Source organism: Onychostoma macrolepis, chromosome 16, assembly GCF_012432095.1.
Source record: "Onychostoma macrolepis isolate SWU-2019 chromosome 16, ASM1243209v1, whole genome shotgun sequence".
Taxonomy (NCBI): domain Eukaryota; kingdom Metazoa; phylum Chordata; class Actinopteri; order Cypriniformes; family Cyprinidae; genus Onychostoma; species Onychostoma macrolepis.
Genome location: NC_081170.1, coordinates 4,930,416 through 4,949,842, shown reverse-complemented (window position 1 = coordinate 4,949,842; position 19,427 = coordinate 4,930,416). Strand labels below are relative to the sequence as shown.

Genomic DNA, 19,427 nt, shown 5'->3' with positions numbered 1-19,427 from the left:
TATTATATAAATAATCGTCTCTCGCTAACGTTTCCGTCATGGTTTTATTTGTTGATGAAAATGTCAATGGATTTTTGTCATAGTTTTTGTCATTCAAAAAGAGTTTTGTTTTCATCTGTAAAAAAATGTTGTTGATAAAAATTAAGACGGAAATTATTCGTCAACGAAATGAACACTGATACCAATGATACCTAGTTTAATGAAAAATTTACATTTTATAATGCAGGAAATTCAAAAGGTTCTTCCACAGCTTCAAGACACTTTAAAAATGCCAAAATATTTTTACAAAAATTTGATGAAAAACATAAATGAAAATGAGAAACGTGTTGCCTTTACAACTACAGGGTAACTGAAATAAAGAAGTACTAAATTTGCTAAATCTGAAATAGAAATAAATTAAAGCCAATAGCTTTAATAGTATATATAATAGTAATAGCTAATAGTATATACATAATACTAAAAATGACCACGAAAAAAGCAGCAAAAAGTACCCATAATACCTATTTTACTGAAAATGTATGTTTGATTATGCGGGAACTTCAAAAGGTTCTCCTATAGCTTAAAGCTGCTTCAGAAATTCTAAAATAGTTTACTAAACTTACTGTCCATGATGTGGCAAATGCGTAGACAATAAATGTGTATTATATAAGGGAATCATAAAAATAACAGCATATGTTATTTACAGAACATAAAAAATCCTAATGATTCATCCAAAATTAAATGTCTAAACTTAGCAGTCTGATCAAAAAGAGTGTCACAGAAGAAATAAATATTTTGTGACTAATATTGAAAAGCAAGATCCTATCTGTGCTGTGTCAAAGGAAGCGGTTTCACTGAGAACGAGAGCTTCTATTTTTTACTTCAAAAAGCCAAAGTCATTCTCAAGGGACGAGGAACATCTCACTGTTCAGGAATCATAAAGTCAAAATACTGACAGATTCCTGCTGTGTAAACCAGAACGGCACAAGGGCTGGAATATAAAAATAGATTTGAAAACACAATACAGTTGCTTCTGAGCGGTTCTTGGGGCATTGCCATGTGCTGTTAGGGTTTTCTGGGTGACTGCCAGGTGAAAACTGGGTAATCATTTAGCAAAGGCAAACCTCTCCTCATAAGCAAGGTGCACAATTTCATGGCCATGGCACAAAAGGGAAATTACAGACTAAAATTTAACACTTAGGGGTTTTTATAGTCATGCTACTGTACCCATAGATAACATCATTAATAACCTCACAGTACAAATCAAATCAGTTTCACATATACTGTACTATGACAAACTTCACATATGGCACAGATGACTTTAATAGGAGAAATGGTGCGTTTCAATTAAAAGACACTAATGTTAACTAATTTATAGTAATTCCACTTATGCACTACCGTTAGAAAGTTTGGAATAACTACCTTTTTTTTAATGCTTTTGGAATAAAGTCTAGCTAGCAATTGATCAAAAATGCAGTAAAACAGCAATATTGTTAATACTGTTAATATTATTACAATTTAAAGTTATTTATTTATTGTTGTAATATATCTTTAAAAAATAATTTACTTAATATTTTTGTGGAAGCTGTGATACATTTCCATTCAAAAGTTTGGGGTAAATAATGACAAAAGCACATCAAATTACTAAAACTCAATTTAAACTGAAAACTGAAAACACAGAAATAAATGCCAATTCAATATCTTATAATAGTATATAAATCATAATAAAGTAACACTGTCAATCCAGTCGAAGAAATCTCAAAATCAAAGCATCCAAATGAACCCATTATATCTAGTTCACTGAAAATGAACATTTTATTTTGCAGGAAATTAAAAAATTATAAAATATTTTAAAATAGATGAAAAGCATAAATGCAATTGATCAACAATTAATCAAAAATGCAGTAAAGCAGCAATATTGTTAATACTGTTAATATTATATTTTATGTTGTAATATATATATATATATATATATATATATATATATATATATTCCTGATGTTTTACTGCTTGATATTTCTGTGGAATACATTACCATTCAAAAGTTTGTGGTTAATACGATTTTTTTTAAAAGCGAAAGACTTTAAATAAAAACTAAACTTTCTATTTATCAAAGAATGCATCACAGTTTCCACAAAAAATATTAAGCAGGAAGGTTTTCAACATTAATAATGATATTAAGAACCATTATTGATTTTTGAACACCAATAATAATTGATATAACGGAATAACGGAAAAGCAAATCTGCATCTTAGAATTTTTGAAGGATCATGTGACACTAAAACTGGAATAATTAATGATACTGAAAATCCAGCTTTGTGTCACAGGAATAAATTACATTTTAAAATATATTCAAACAGAAACCAGTTATTTTAAATTGCAATATTATTTCATAATATGTTTTTAATATTTCTTTGAAAAACATTTTTTAAAATATTAATTATTCCACATTTTAGACCAGTAGTGTATAATTTTTAATTCTGATATTTTATTGCTGGTTTTTAATTAGCATGCTGAGCTTTAGCTGTTTGCAGGGTTAAATCCTCTCAGAAAAGCTGGGTCTTTAAATGTATCCTCTTTAAAGCACCAGAGCAACAGCTGTACACATTCCCAAAACCAGCCTAATTATACAGGGCTTTTGGTTAAGACCAATCAGTCATTCAGGCAGCCTACCAACTAGCACACTTTGGAAAGATGTAGTTTTGCATTGGGAGCTGCACTAGTCTGACTGTGGATGTTACTGAGATCCACTGACTTGCTTTCAAAAAGGCTTTTGACTGAACTCAAAGAGAACAATTGGTTATATTCCCTATCCTGTTATTGTGAGAAGGGATCCAATGGTGTGTGTCCGTATCGACAGGGGAAGTAATGGCCGTGGGCAGGTCTAATCCGTCTTACCCTCGTAGGTGATGTGGAAACCGGGTTTGTTCTGTGAGTAGTCGCTGTGAAAGAAGAAGCTGGTCTCGTGGGTCGTGCTGAAGAAAGATTCTGGAACAACGAGCCCGCTGAACCTATCGATCACTGAGCCTGAGTCCAGCGTCCCGCTACGGACTTCAAGGTAGTCGTGCACAGCTTCCGTGGAGAAGTTGAGGAATTGCAGGTGAATCCCTGGATCATAAACAACAGGAGGAGAGATACAGTACATTTTAACAATGAGATACCCGAAGGTAAACTTTGAAAGTTCAAACAAAACAGTCCATGACTTGCAGCTTCAGTTATAAATCATTGCTATTCCAGAATTTTTATAAGTCTTGCATCTTGCAAAAGGAAAATATTTATTTTGTTGCTGTTTCATAACTCAGATGGCTTAATGAAACTTTTAATTGACTTAATTTTGTCTCAGATGTTTTTCCATTTGTTTGGTAAAAGACCCCAAATAGAAATATGAATAGAAATAAAATAAAAGTTCACATACTGCAAGAGTACTGAGGTCTAAAATGAATGTGGACAACAACAATTTTTTAGTTAATTTTTATTTTCTAGATTTTTAGTTTTCATTTTAATCAAAGTTTTAGTAATTTTGTTCTGAAATGCTGACATTTTTAATGTCTATTTAGTTGATTTATTTTTATTTATTTTAGTACTTCAACTTAAACTAATTGAAAATCAGAAATGACGCATAGCAACTTTCAGTTTAAAAAAAACAAACAAACAGTTTTTAGATTTGATTTAATTTAACATTTATTTTAAGTAACAAAATATTTTTAATGGTTTTAGTTTTAGTTTACGATGACAGCGTCTGAGATCCTTTGGTCTTGGGAGAATTGAGAAATATTCGAGTATCTGGATTTTCATGAACTCTAGAGGAAACACATGAGGTGAGATTACTGAGGTCTTTTGCGTCGGGAGAAACATCTAAGACAGGAGATTTTACATTTAATCTCATTCTGTCTAGAGATATAAACAACTGAGATAAAAATTAAATCTTATTTGTGGAAAAGAAGAAAAATGGAACTCAAAAGTTACAGGATACAGACCAAATCCAATGGGAAGTTTAACTGTCCAGTTGCAGTCAAGTCCACTGGGGTAATTTCCAGGAAAGCCGGGACTTAGGATGACTCCATTCAGGTCCGACAGGAATCCCCCGCACTCGGCTTAAAAGACAAGAGCAGACATGCACAGAGTCAGTGAAGACGGCATGCACAGAATACTGTACCTCACACCGGGAACAGATACCCAATGGAACAATAAGAAATGATCAAACAGATATTCATCAAGCCCAAACTCCATTACGGAATCTAGTGATATGCAAAATGAACTCATTTGCACATATAAGAAAGCCCCATGTTCTTGGTACATATAAATAACAATGCAATGATGTGCAATAAGAAATGCTTTCAAATGCTAATGGAAGAAATGTGCTGCGTTCATTTTGAGGTTGGGAGAAAATGATACATGGGTTATGTTTTCTCATAATGACTTTTTAAATTAACACCACCAGAACTCACTGGGACTGAAAGGCCAATATTGAAGCATGTAAGACTGACGTATATCCCCTCGATTTTACTCCGGAGCGTGTGCATATCCCCCTGTGTGTTTGATTGTGTTTGCATTCTTCTTATTGGCAAACGTGTAATGAATGACCTCTTGGACTCACTGTGTCCATTTACAGTACTTTAGAACAGCAATTGAAATGTCAATAGAGAACATTGAATCTTCTGTTTACACTGCAGGAGTTCGGATCAATTAAACTTCAAGTGTGACTCTTCAGCCACGACCGTGACGAACACCACCAATCGGAGTCGTGCTTCATTCTAAATTAGATTCACCTTTACTTTTCTATCCAAATTAAATTCCTGAATTTAAGGAATTTGTATAACAACAATACATAAATTAAATCATTTTGATGTTCGGTTCAGTATGAAAACATATCATACACACAAATCATAACCACTATATATTTGCATTAACATTAAATGATGAAAATCGTTAATTTCTATATGTTTTTTTTTTTTATGTTTTCTTATGTATTTCAATATTCTATGGCTGGTATGAAACAGTGGCTACAACGAAATCAAATCAGAAGAAATAGCATAAATTCAGCATTATAATTTCATCCTAGCTTAACTTTCAATTTCGGAATTTAAGGAAGTAGACTTTAATTGAAAACAGTAATAATTTAGTTCAGGGCTGCGTTTCCCAAACAATGCTTAACTAACATAATATGATGCACTGTTGGAGAAACGTATTGACATCAAGCAGATGGTGGAGTTATAACTTCTGCTACTGTTCATCAGTTTGAGATCAAATTAGTCTTAGATTACTGCTGTAAAAAATAAACATGGCATCTGAGAACTCCTTCGCTATTTTTGTTCTCCGATATATTGCTGGTTTCGCCATGGTACTAGAGCAAGTACACTTATACACATCCTTAATAAAGTGCTTTGATTCTCTTAAACTAAAAGACGTTAATGAAATTTGCATGAAATGAAAGATATAGATTGCAATACAAGATGTTACTTATTTCTTTCAAGTGCATGATCTATTTAAAGTCAATATGTCATAGTAACAAGACCAGCAAGTTTGCCATGCTGTTTGCGAATGTTCATCTGAACTTCCATTGGTGACATTTCTATATTCCATGGTTATGAAGAAACAGCTGCTACACGGAAATCAAAATCAACAGATTCAAATTTTCAAAGTCATAGTTAAAGCTATCATAGTTAAAAACTTGATTGTTAGTTCATGTTAGCTCAGGCCCATTAAATAATATTAAAAGACATAACTTTTGATTTTAATAATGACCTTTTATAGTACTGTATGGCAATATTAAAATAACTTTTTATGTCTGCTTTAATGATACTGAAGTTAAAGAAATACTTCCATTTGCATACTTATCTAGTCAGAGAACATCTATTAGAAGTAAACTTTCACCATCTTTTTGCATTGTTGCGCAGGCCGCTTAACCTGAGGTCCTGCAGCGTCTGTCACTGCTATTAGCGGACTGTGAGTCGCTCTGGATGAACAGCATTAGCTAGATGGCCAGTAACTCGTGAGCGATGGTGTTATAGCCGCGAGAAATCATGAGACATGGAAGAAGGGTTTAAGGCTAATAGATTTCAACAAAAGAGAAAATGAAAAAAGAAGATTAGACTGAATAGGACCTCAAAGATCTAGCCTGAAGAAAGCTTTTTCATAGTCCATTTGATTAAATAGAGCTCTAACAGACCACGGCTGATCTCTCTGTGCTCGGTGATGAAACAGCTGCTACATTGAAATCAAATAAGACCAAACGGCACAAACTCCTCAACTAACAGGAACATAAGGTTGTTGCGAGACACTAATTTGAAGAATTGCGATTACGGAGAAGTAAAGCAGTGGTAATGCTCTCATTGAAAAGGCCAAACGGGGAGAAATGACTGCAAATAAAACATACCCAGACAGAGGGGCGCTGGGTAGTTCCATCTTCTGACAGGCCCCGGCATGCAGGTTATATATGCACTTCCCTGCAACGAGTGGAAATGAAGAAAGATATTGACTTTTCCAAGAAGCTCTCACCAATTCCGAAGGAAGATGAATCACTCGTAGGAAATGTATCATTCAACGTGCTCTTCCACGTACGACGTGATGGCAAAAATAACAAAGCCTTGGCACTGTGAACGAATCTAATAAAACGCACAGAGGACCAGAAAATCAAATGCTGAAGTTTAAGGTGCTTCTTCAGCTATGGGCACCTTTGTACTTTTCTTTTTTTACATTTTTTTTTTAAACTTTCACTAGTTTGTCTATTAACGTCCAACTGTATATACAGTATACATGGATCATAAGACATCTCACTTTTCTTACCTGAAATATACTGAACACATGCGGTGGAAATGGCATTTTAAACACGCTGGGGCTAATGTCATATAGCATGCATTTTATGCATGCTAAATATACACAATGAAATAATATTTTCATATATTTTGCATTATTATTCAAAATTGCAGTGACAGAGATTACACTGTGTACATGATAAGACTTCAGATTTAACAGCTATTGTTTCATGCATTCTAAATGCACACACAATTAAATAATATTTTTTGCATAATTTTACAAAACAACAGCTGGAAAAATAACATTTTGGGCATGCTAAGGCTCAAAATTTCATGGCTGGCATTTTGTGCATTCTAAATACACACAACTATATATAATTGCAAAAGTGCAAATTTCAGCTATACAAATTGCTAGAATTTCATGCATTCTAAATACACAATGACTAGATGTTTTTCTCAAAAAGTATTTGACAAAAAGTAGCTACAAAAATGACATTTTGAACATGCGAAGGCTAATTTCATAGCTAGTACTTCATGCATTCCAAATAACCACCACAAAATATTTATTTGCACATTTTTCGCATAATTTCATTTTGAACATGCTAAGCACAATGCACCTTAAAATACACAAATAATGTTTCCACGCTATTACAGAATGGATATGACAGAAAAATGTATCACAAATGCACCTTTTTCCTTTTCACACATCACATGCATCGTATTGTATCTCAAGCCTTTCAATGACACCGTTAACCTCTTAATTTAAAAAAAGAATAACTTGGAGAAAAATTGGGGAAAAACAAGAGAGAGAACTAACAGAGCAGTAATCATTTTCACATAAAGAAAAAAATACTGAAATGCTGAATTGTTTAGATTATCATAATTTAAAAAAAATATCTCAATTAATGTTATGCTGCTTTTTGATATTTTAAGATCAAAAGTCTGGGTCTGGTACAAGAGTCAAAACAATAACATCTACACACAAAAAGCATTTGGAAAGTAGCAAAAATAAATAAAAGACATTTTAATGCTCCCTTCAAAAATAAAAAATAAAAGTTCAATTAAAAATCACCCTCTGGGACACACAAGTGCTCGTAATTGAACAAACGCCATTTGATTGAATGTCACTCTTCTGAAAATAAGTCACCTGTTTAACGCACTGCCAATTACGCAAGCAACAATGGCAAAAAGTCAAAATGAGCAGCCAAAAAGCTTTTTAGAACAAGCGGAAATGTCTCTGAGCATCTGAAGCTGAGAGCGCTAAGCTATCACTGCCATATTATGATATGAAATCGCCCACCTTTAGAGTGTATCCTTGTTCACAGTGGAACGAGACAACATCACCCACGAAGTAGCGGTCGCCCACTTTCACTCCATTGCTGGGGGTTTGAGGTTCTGGGCAGGAATCCAAACCTATTGCTTAGGACACAGGAAACTCTCTTCATTTGTCAGAATGTGACTGTTCCCCAACACAAATGGAAATTGATTTGCGTTTACACTGCAAGATGCAAAGGAGCCCCGCGAGAGAAATGAGTCATAACAAATGTTGCGTGATTCATGTTGTGGTTAAATTCAATTAATTTGCGGTCGCCTGTGGCAGGGCTCCCAAACTTTGACATCAAATATTTTCTCTAAGTACACCCTCAGATTTTAAGTTAACATTTCAATCATTTAAAACCACATTCACACGTTTACAGTTCTCATTTGTTTGGTGAATGGTCATATGGCATGCAGGAAAACAATTTAAATATATAGACCCAGGGTTTATACAGGGCTTAGACTAAACCAGGATTAGGCCATAGTTCAATTAGAACATTTAAGTCATTTTTATTAACATGTCTCAGAAAAAACATTACTGGCGTGCATCTGGAGACAAAACAAAGGCACTGCTATGTTTTAAGATCAGTCAGTGCAAGTTTATTTCAGTTGAAACATTTTAGTCTGGGACTAGACTTAAACCTTGTCTGTGAAACCGGGGGATAATGTTCATGTTTATATACTGTATGTATAAAATAAATACTACTTTTACTAGTCTTTTATTTGAATTGTTTTTTATTAAATTACTTAATAACAGTTTAGGCCTGTCAAAAATACATATTGTGATTGCAATTTGAACTGCGATATAATGGTAAACATTTCATCTCATAATAAAATGTCTTGCTGCTGCTGAAATATCCAGACACCACTTCAGTGATATTAATTATAATAACAATAATACAATTGTTTTAGTATTAGATCTAATTACAAAAAAAATGAGATAAATATACTATTGCATTAATAGAATTGTACTTAAGAATAAAAAAATGATTTTGTGATAATTATAATAATTTTTAATTTATATAGAATTGTGAGAACTACGGATGCTTTTTTTCTGCCACAGAATAAAAATAAATAAATAAAAAAAGGTAATTGCAACTTTTTATCTCACATATAGAGTCTCAGAATTGAGAGTTTATTATCTGGAATTAGATCTGTGAGATAAAAAAAATAAAAATAATCACAATTATGTTTTGTTTTTTTCCTCCTGGAAATAAGCTTCCAGTTTTGCAAGTTTACCTCTCGCAATTTTTTTTTTTTTTTTTTGCAATTTTATTATATATTATTAGAATTATATATATTATATATATATTTCACATGATATATGATTTTTCTTCTGATTTATTTTGCAGAATTATGAGTTTATATCTCACAATTATGAGCTTATGTCTCACAGTTGAGACTTTGTCCTCATTTCTCATAATTCAGATTTTTTTTCTCACAATTTAGAATTCATTCTCAGAAGTACAAGAAAAAATTCTGAATTGCGAAGGAAAAAAACAGAATTGTCTGATTTAAACTCAGGATTGAGATAAAAAGTTGCAATTCCCTTTTTCATTTTATATTCTGAGACGGAAATAAGCTTCCATAGGAAGCCCTGCTTTGTGTTCTCACTGCACAGTCACCATACCTGTATATTCCAGGTGAAATCCAGCTCCAGAAATGCTCATATCAGTCTGAAAGGTGAGGAACAGGTTGTTGGACGTGGTGTTCAGCAGGGGTGGAATCGTGGTCCCTAGAGGAATTAGCATTAGAAAATAATTATCGTTTGCATGACAGGCATAACAGCACATTGTTTCCTACAGCTCCCTGCAGTCGATCCTGCTGGGATTGTGACATTCCTTCACAAGGCTTCTACAGATGTCATTCAACTCTGTCATGAATGTCACAGCTTTTTTTGAGTCACCGGGTCGACAGATGAAGTGGCGTTGCTGCTAAAGTTGGGTCACACCTCGCCGCCGTCCACCCAATCATTGCGAAATTACAGCTGGGCACACAACAAGACAGATCAGACCTATTGCAGTTTTGTGAACCTGCAGTGACCTCCATCAAGCAGAGCGATGCTCTGTAGCCACTCTGGAATCTGGATGATGGGCTATTTGTCGAGCGGCCGCTGACGTTCAGTGCTAAAGAGGTTGTGACGAATAGAGGCAGGCATTACACTTGCAGCCTTTTCCCACATGAAGAGCATCCAAGCATATTTTGTCCGCGGCCATTTCACCTTCTTTATGCACGAGGCATCTCCATCCCATAACTTCCTTTAATCTTTCATTTGTCCTCCGAGCAGATTAAACGTCTAACTGTCAACAATACTTAATGCTTTGTCTGAGAGGGATGGCACCCGCTAAGGTCAGCGCATATTTATTTTGCTTTGTGTGGCTGACGCGACGCTTGCGCCCGGTTGAGGAGATACGCTGGCAAATAATTAAAACCTGTCTTTCACTTCTGAGGGCTCTTTCGATCTGAGTCACTGGCGCTACACTGATATCATTCTGTCTCCCACTTTAAAGAGAAAACAAAGTGTCTGTAAAAGTCTATATCAAGAGGAAAAAAGGCCTTTCTGATAGATAGATAGCAAAAAGTAAACATGGCAAACACAACCCCTAGACAAACCCTTTGTAAAGAAAACAACCATTTTCTGAACCAAAAGATATGACAAACAACAGAAAAATAAATAAAATAAAAAATAATATATATAATAAATAAATAAATAAAAACAAAAATAAAATAAAACCATTGAAACCATTGAATATAGTGGCAAATAATTAAAATCTGTTTTTCACTTCTGAGGGCTCTGTGAAAAACAAAGAGATAAAAATATAAGAAAAAGTGGAGAAAAATAACGTAAAAAGCAAAACAAACAAACAAATATATTCATAACCACCAGCAGATTACAAAAACAAAACAAAAAATAAATAAAATAAAATGAAATGCAAAGAAAAAAAAAGTATATAAAAAGTCTAAACCAAAATTTAAAAAAAGATAACAAAAGATGACAAAAACAAAAGAAAAATAAATAATTAATACATACAATAATAAAATAAAATAAATAGGATATATTGTGGCAAACAAATCCACAGTGGCAAATAATTCAAATCTGTCTTTGACTTCTAAGGCCTCTGCCGTTTGAGTTTTCAGCCCTACACTGATATCATTCTGTCTCCAACTTATACTGAGAACTTCACCAGGGAAACTCTGACACTTGGAGTTCACTCCTGCTACTTATAAAACTGTTGATCCATGATATCCCACGACAGCTCAAATATTGATGTGCTTTGGATGACAAAACAAATCTCTAGATGAAAGCCAGGCGGCATGAGGTTACAAAAAATTGTCTTATTTCACAGATGCAATACATAGAGTTTTTCAGACTGACTAGAGTGTGCAAAAAAATACATGACACCAGGGATGAGTGCGCAACAGTTGTATTTGCAGAATATATTAAAGTCAACATGGTGTGCTTGGGTTATTTGGAAAACAATATCAAATTTAGGGAAAAAAACAGATGGTTTCCATCTTACCTGAATAGCTCCCTAGACGTGGAGCATTGCTGTCAACACCATCGTAAAAGTCTAGAGAGTCCCAGTTGTGTTCGGTGGAAAAAGTCACAACTGTAATCTACAGGGAAAAAAAAACCCATAAAAATATTACAAAATATTTTTTAATATATATTTTATCTAGTTTTGAGTATACTAAAGTCCTGGGTGATGTCTGTCAAATTTAAATGTTCATTTTAATAATGAGTAAATAGTGTGACTAACCATTGTGACCAGATTGGTGAGTTAGAAGGTTGAATTCAAGACCTATATTGGATTAATTTGGGAATCACTCAGTCTGCTCTTGCTAACAGGCTCAAAGAATCAACTGAATGACTACATGATGAATAGGCCTGCAATTAAGGTGTAAATATTTATTATATAAATCTAAATAAAAATGAGCCATTTCTGGTGTGATAGGAATATGTACTGTATGACAGAAAAAGACAATGCTAAATGCATATAATAAAATAAAAATAGTTATATAATCCTAGTCAACCGTTGGAATCCTCCTCACACAGTGGATAGACAAACCTGGACTGTGTATTTGTTGGACAAATTTGTTATCTCGATGGAAATCTCAACTTCTCATAAACATGGATCTAATGTGAAAACTGTAAATTCATGGCATTCAGCTTTTAAAGTTGTGTCATCTTTTCTAAAATCTTTGTAAAAATTATTTTATTGTTATTTATTTATCTATTAATATAAATTAATTTATTTTTATTATTTTTATTTATTTATTTATTTATTTTTTAAGTCTACCAGGGGTGGGATGGGTCAGGGTGGGTTCTAAATTTGTACAGCTGCTTTTTGTTTTATATTAATGTTCCCTAAAAAAAAAATTCAATAAATATTTGTTGTCAACAAAAAAAATAAAAAATAAAAATAGTTATATAATCATGCAATAATTAAATAAATATGCTTATAAATCTTTAAAATGAGGAGAAAACACCTCTCATCTCTTCTGTTGTTGACGTCAAAGGCTGTGTAATCAATCAAAAGGTCAAATCTGGTGATATGGTAATATCACTTGGAGATATGACTAATGCTAAATCAACATTTGGTCCAGTGTTTGTTCCATGTGTTTGGATGATGAATCACATTTATGTTGTTTTTGTATTTACACAATTTTTCTATTCAGTTTATATCATGTTAATAATATTGTTCGGCCTAAGCAGTATAACGATAAACAATCCTGGTACTGTGTTTGATGTCCAATGTAAAGCAAAAGCACTGCTATACATTACAGTAGATACAGTATCAGCCATTGAAAACTCATATTGGTTCACCATTAATATCTTAATAAATTTTTTCCCCTGTATAACATATTGCATAACTATAAAATGCAGTATTACCTGCTTAAACTTCAGAAGTTGTAAGGAAGGACAAAAATGTAATATTCAGTAATACGTAAAGTTCAATAATGAAGCAAACTAATAATAATGGGATTCCCTTGAGAATATTTTAATCCTCTGACGAGTGTTAAGTAATTAGACACACTTCTACTAATTATAATCCACAGTGTTTTTCAGAAGACACAAAAAAAGAAGAAAAAAAAAACAAAGGGTTTTGTCTCACTTGGATTCCGGTCCCCTCCGGCACAAAGACCTTCCAAACGCAGTTCAGATGGTTGTCATAGGGATCGGGGTAACCCGGAGACAGAATGGTCCCACGGCGCATGGTCAGAACTCCTCCGCACGGAACTGAAAGACAGATTTAGGAAAAAAAAGACAGACTAAACATGACAGAGAGGCACAACAAACAAAATCAAGTAAACAAACCCTTTCTGAGCCAAATAATATAGAAAATAAATATATAAAACATAACTACAAAAAAAAACAGATTACAAAGAATTGCATAATTATCTAAAGAAAAATAATATAATATAAAATAAAATAAAATAATAATTTTTAAGTTTTTTTTTTTTTTTTGGGATCAACTTTTTATTTTTCCAAATCAACATCCACTCAAACAAACAACAGGGAGGGGGGAACAACAGACACACCATCAACAATGTCAATTTCAATTTGATGTAAAAGGAACAAAACAGAATTCACATGAGTCCATAGATTGACAACAATTGGACATTCCCAAAACAAGTGGAGAAAAGTACCTGCTGATACAGTGTTACAGATATGACAGTTATAGGTCGATTGCAGTTTCATTTTAAACCTCTTGTAAGGAGTTATGTATGCTCTATGGATTACTTTGAAATGGATAAGATGATGAGCCAAGTCTTTAGAAGTTAAAATTAGATTAGACTACACCTCTCCCAGTCGACCGATAAATCAAAATCTGTTTTCAAAAAGATTTATTAGAAAGAGACTTTGCAGTGTGATCATTAAGTTTACTATATATTAAAGAAACAGATGGCCGACCAGAGGGTGGTGCGATCCAATCCCATATAGGATGAGAGGAAATAGGGGATGCCCAGGGAACTCCATAGGCCTTGAGAGCAGAACATAACTGAAAAAAGACAAAATATGATGATGCTGGTAAACAAAACTTAGTTCTTAGTTCTTGAAGTGAGCAGAGTCCTGTTTATCATATAAGTCACCGCATGTGTTTCTGCCCAATGTAGACCAAGAGGGCTGGACAAATGGCCGATTTCAAAATAAAAAATTAAAGTTGTGCCATAAGGGTGTGTTGTTACAAAATTTGAAAGGTCCTCCCATCAGAGTTTCCACCCTTTTTAGAAAAAAAAGTGAAGTCCTTAGATGTAGTATTCTGGATTCTCCAAAGATCGATTACATTAAGTTCAGTGATAAATTTATTCAATAACTTAGAGGATGGGTTAGCTGTAGTATCAGGGTGAGATTTATCCAGTGCAGGATTTAAAGGGGTGGTTTACTGCGATTTCACTTTTTTCATTTTAAATAGTGTGTAATGTTGCTGTTGGTGCATGAACAGTATCTGCAAACTTGCTGCACTGAAAGTTCAACGTAAGCGGAGATATCGTCTTTTAAAAATCAGGAAGTTTAATGCCTACAAAAACGACTCATATGGGACTACAACGAGATACTTCCCGGGTTGCATATGTAACAAACCCATAAATTTGCATCAACCCCTCCCTCCGGAACATGCAAAAAAGTGGGCAAGGCCATGTTCTGCGGCTTTGTAGAAGAGGAAAAGTTATAGTGGAGAGTTGTAGCCATGCCGTCGAAACGGTGTTATTTTCACCCAGCTGTCAGGTCTTCTGTGTTCGGGCTTCCTACGGACGCTGTAGTTCGTCAACAATGGTTAAAATTTATGTTTGATTATGTTCCTGACAATTACAATCCTAATTTAGCTCTCTGTGCTGCGCATTTTACGGAAGACAGCTTCCAGAATCTACACGAGTTCAATGCCGGATTCACACAGAAACTATTACTAAAACATGGAGCGGTTCCAACTTTAAAACCAGAGGCAGCAGTTGTGCTTGCAGAAGTTCTGCTTGACTCTCTTCATTACCGCTTTCTGGGTCTGATTCTGGCTCAAACTGATATGGCAATATTGACACCATTATTTACATTTGACCGGAGCACATGCAACTGTCGCCCGTAAAGGTAATGGGCGTGAAGTTTCCGGACAATGTGCAGTACGCAGACCACCCCTTTAAAACAGCATTAAAATCACCACCCATCACTAAAGGACAATCAAACTGCTCAAGTAATATATTGGAAATATTTGTGAAAAATGCATTGTCTGCCTCATTCGGGCAGTAAATGGAGACCAGTGCTAACCTGTCATTATGTATTTTACAGCGTATAAAACCTCATTCCTGGTATGTTCAATAGTTAAATTTAACTTCTTATCGACTAAGATAAGAACCCCCTTAGTTTTATTAGGGGCACAAGTGAAGGCTGCCAGTTTGTAATACTTGTTTTGAAAACGTGTCACATCGCATTGTTTTAAATGAGACTCTTGTATCAGGGCACAGGAAATCGATTTACGGTGCAAATATTTTATTATGCCATGGTCTGTCTGAATACTCGATTCTGATTGGCTGGCAGGTGTTGATTAAATTTGTTTAACTGCACAGGTAGTTCCAGGTCAGTTTAATCACGTTCTATATTAATGCGCTTCCTATAAACATTGGTAACCATAGTAACATACAGTTACATTTGAATAGTAATACAGACGAAAATAACTGTCATTTTTATCGTTCAGGTCAAATATTGCAGCGCAAATATTATTAACATCTTTAATATGTGAATGCTGGCAAATGACCATGGCATAAACGGGATAATCAACGGTTGAATGCCGTTGAATGCTATCCCGATGCTATCCCGTTGAATGCCGTTGAATGAATATTTGAATGCACTTCGTGGAGGCAACATGGAGGTTCTTCGCCTCCACGTCGTGCATTCAAATCGTTTAATGCACAGCTAGCCGTTGATTATCCCTTACATATACAGGTACGCTTAATAGGAAAATTTAGGCCATTCACATTCAATGATAAGATATTAAGAACATGCATTGTGTGCTCGCAATGCCAAGATTCTGTCCAAGTGAAGAGAAACAAAACCAGTGCCCTACTGTCAGTGACATGTAAACATTAGCATGCATCCTAGATACCAATCCACCTAGATGCATAGTCTCTTTCTTTTAAAAGCAGAATAAACAAAAGTATTGATGTCTGTTGAAGAAAAACATAGGAGAAAAACAAAAACAAAATACAAGAACAAGGAACGACAAACAACTGTGTATAAAAACCAAAGCAGACCGCACATTACCGAGAGTGTAGGTCTGCATAAACAACAGAAACAAATGTTGATGCGTGACCAGTCCGCCTCAACGCAAGACATGTCCCCAAAGGCCCACTGAGCCAAAAGCGTAGTGATTGAACCTGCTCTTCATCAGCCCGAAGAACAATAATAATAACAAAGAAAAATAAATCATTATTATTTACCAATCAGCAGACGAACGTACAGGGCAGGAGCGAGATTCCAAAAAGAAATTAACAAGTGTCCATGGCCACCTTGTTATTGTCCTCTTCAGGGCAGTTAGGATCACCGCAGACCTCATCGTTAATTTTCCCTCGTTGAGCGGAGAGGATGGAGACGGTAGCCGACGCCTTCCCGCTGCTTTGTAGCGCTGCAGAATACGTCTTCAGTGACAGTGAAGTAACAAAATCCTCTGCCTTTTGAGGAGATTTGAACATCATCTGCTCACCTTTGTGCCATAGTTTAATTACCGCCAGATAGGTGAGGAAGGGCTGGAGACCAATGCTGTCATCTTCTTCAAGACTGGATTAAAGCTCTTTCTCTTGGTAGTTGTGGCTGGACTAAAGTCGGGAAAAAATAGTAGCGTGACATTGTCCTGCGTGTATTTCACCAGATATGCCTGCCGAGCACCTTTCAGGATCTCCGATCTATCATGCCATCTTAGTACACGGAAGATGAGAGTACGCAGCCGATCGGAGTTTTTCTTTCCGTCATACACGTGATGGGCCTGGTCAATCTCAATGTCACGGCCTAACAGGGAAGGGATCCACTTGGAAAGATTAGCTCTGAGGAAACCAGCTGCATCTGAGCCTTCCGCCCCCTCCGGCAACCCCACCAGTCATATGTTATTTCTCCTGCTCCTATCTCCAATGTCCATAATTTTTTCGGGGAGTTGCTCCAGCTGATTTCTTAAGTTTGTGACTGTCCTCCTATCCTCACGTGAAGCTGCTTGAATGGAATTGACCCGGTAATGTGTCTGTTTCGCTACGAGGGTTAGCTTCTAAACTTCTGCTTTTAGCTCTTTTACAGAATCGTTGGTTGTTTGTATATCCAAATGTAGATCACGGAGTGCTGGGGTCAGTACAGAGTCTATCGCTTCTCTTACAGTCGAAGCCACTACCGAATCGAGAGTACTTTGTTGCTCTTTAAGCACTAGCTTGATACCGTTAGCTATAGCAGCGTCGAGATCCTCTCTGCAAGGGCCACATCATCTCAAAATTAAGTATTTTAAAGGCACCTTAATAGATATAAATTTGGCATGAAGTCTACATGAAACACTATTCACAATCCATTTATCATCACTAAACATGGCAGAGAAATATATCAAGCAAAGCCTTCTGAAATAATGTAAAATGAAAAAACAAACAAATAAATAATAATAGTGAGTAACAAATCAAAATGTTATAAAGAGCAAATTAAAAACCTTTAAACATTGTTTTAAGGTTTTTAAAGTTTGCTTTATATAAAGAGTCTACAATAGATTTAGGAAAACATCTTCAAAAGTGTTTGCTGAGTAATATACTTTCTTAAGTAAACTTAAAGTAGCACAAATTTAATAAATATTGGATTCCAGCAATGGATCTTAATTTCATATTTTTATAAGGAATATAAGATCTTGTGTGTGATTCATAAACGATCTGATCCCAGCAATGAAAAAAAATTAACTTTTACCTACAGTAGGGTTAAATTCAGACGTTTTATATTAATAAATACAAAATTGAAACAATAATACATGCATATTAAAAATAGAATCCTTAAATATGTACATAAGTGAAATAAAGCACCTTGTATATTACATGACACTTAAAAAAGCACCATAGAAGGCCAAATAAAATCAACATGAAACACTACTCGCAATACTTTTTACAGTTGGGCTGAAAAGGAGAGTTGTTGAGGCAGAGCAAGTTTTCAAGATTTGTTAAAATATTACGAAACAAGAAAATAGGCCTATGCTAACAACAACCAAAATAATGTATTATTTTGGTTGTACGACTACATAAGAGAACATTATTGATTACTTTACAGCCATAATATTTTCCATTCTAAACAGAGCTGTATTCTAAAGCACTGTGAGAGAATGGACTGCTTTTAATGATGCTCTTGCTGAAGCAACCAGCCAACAATCAACTGGGTCGGTCCATCCTTACCCAACTCCAGTGGGATGTCATTACCAGGTGCAGAACTGAAGTGCCACACATTAATGTTAATACATGTCGCCGCATCTGCTTTAATCTAGCACGGACATAACATGGACTAGTTATGCATTAAAAAAGGCTCCTTATTTTTCATGCATTACGTCCCGGGAATTCGAACGACTTCTTCCAGATGCAGTGTCCTGTGTGGTGTGGCCGCAGCCGCAATCCCCGAGACCTTCATCTTTTATATTGGCTTCATCCTGCTCTGCTTAAAAAGCATTATGCATTCATCTTTTTCAATTATTCAACCTTGCACTCCTTCTATTTGAAGTTTCCTCTCATATTTCAGCCCACTGAAGGAATCCTTTGAGCAGCCAGAAACTCTTATCTTCTGAAGAGTTGTCGAGCTTAAGTGCAAGCATAATAATATTTTTGGTCACAGGCAGCCGACAGACACTAATTCAATCTATGTAAAACCGGACACTAGAGCGGATAAACAAAACTGCCTATTAGCCGACATTGCAAGGTATAGAATTTAAGAGTGAATGGTTCACTCAGAAATAACATTTGTCATTTTGTTGAACCCATGTGACTTTCTTCTGCTGAGCACAAAAGGAATATCACTGTTGATTTTTTTGCAAGTTAGTGAAGATAAAGGAAGCATCATTAAAGCATAGTTATATGAGTCATATACTATATTCCAAGTCATGCAGTACCACTACTACATGACTGTTGAGTTAATAAGTTGAATTCAAGACCTGGATCGGATCAATTTGTAAATGAATCATTCAGTCTGCTCTTGTGAACTGGATCAAAGAATCAATCGAAAGAATCAAACTCAAGACAATGATTCATTCACAAATCAGACATCACTACTTCTCTCACCAACTGTGATGAATGCTTCCATCGAGTGGACACCAATTTTGAGTTTTTCACACAAAACTATCATAAAACGGCATCATAAGACTTGAAATATAGTACAAGAGTCATATGGAC

General features: G+C 34.9%; 1 protein-coding gene across 2 annotated transcripts in view; it reads right to left on the bottom strand.

The window, feature by feature from the left end:
- csmd3a (CUB and Sushi multiple domains 3a) overlaps positions 1–19,427 on the bottom strand; it is a 288,864-nt gene that overhangs the window by 86,802 nt on the left and 182,635 nt on the right. For both annotated transcript variants that reach the window (XM_058747031.1, XM_058747032.1), the window contains exons 35-41: positions 13,169–13,293; positions 11,573–11,669; positions 9,682–9,786; positions 8,035–8,153; positions 6,356–6,425; positions 3,957–4,073; positions 2,878–3,087 (exon numbers count right to left, since the gene is read on the bottom strand). In XM_058747031.1, coding sequence (XP_058603014.1) covers positions 2,878–3,087; positions 3,957–4,073; positions 6,356–6,425; positions 8,035–8,153; positions 9,682–9,786; positions 11,573–11,669; positions 13,169–13,293 — 843 coding nt within the window. The remainder of the gene's footprint in view (positions 1–2,877; positions 3,088–3,956; positions 4,074–6,355; positions 6,426–8,034; positions 8,154–9,681; positions 9,787–11,572; positions 11,670–13,168; positions 13,294–19,427) is intronic.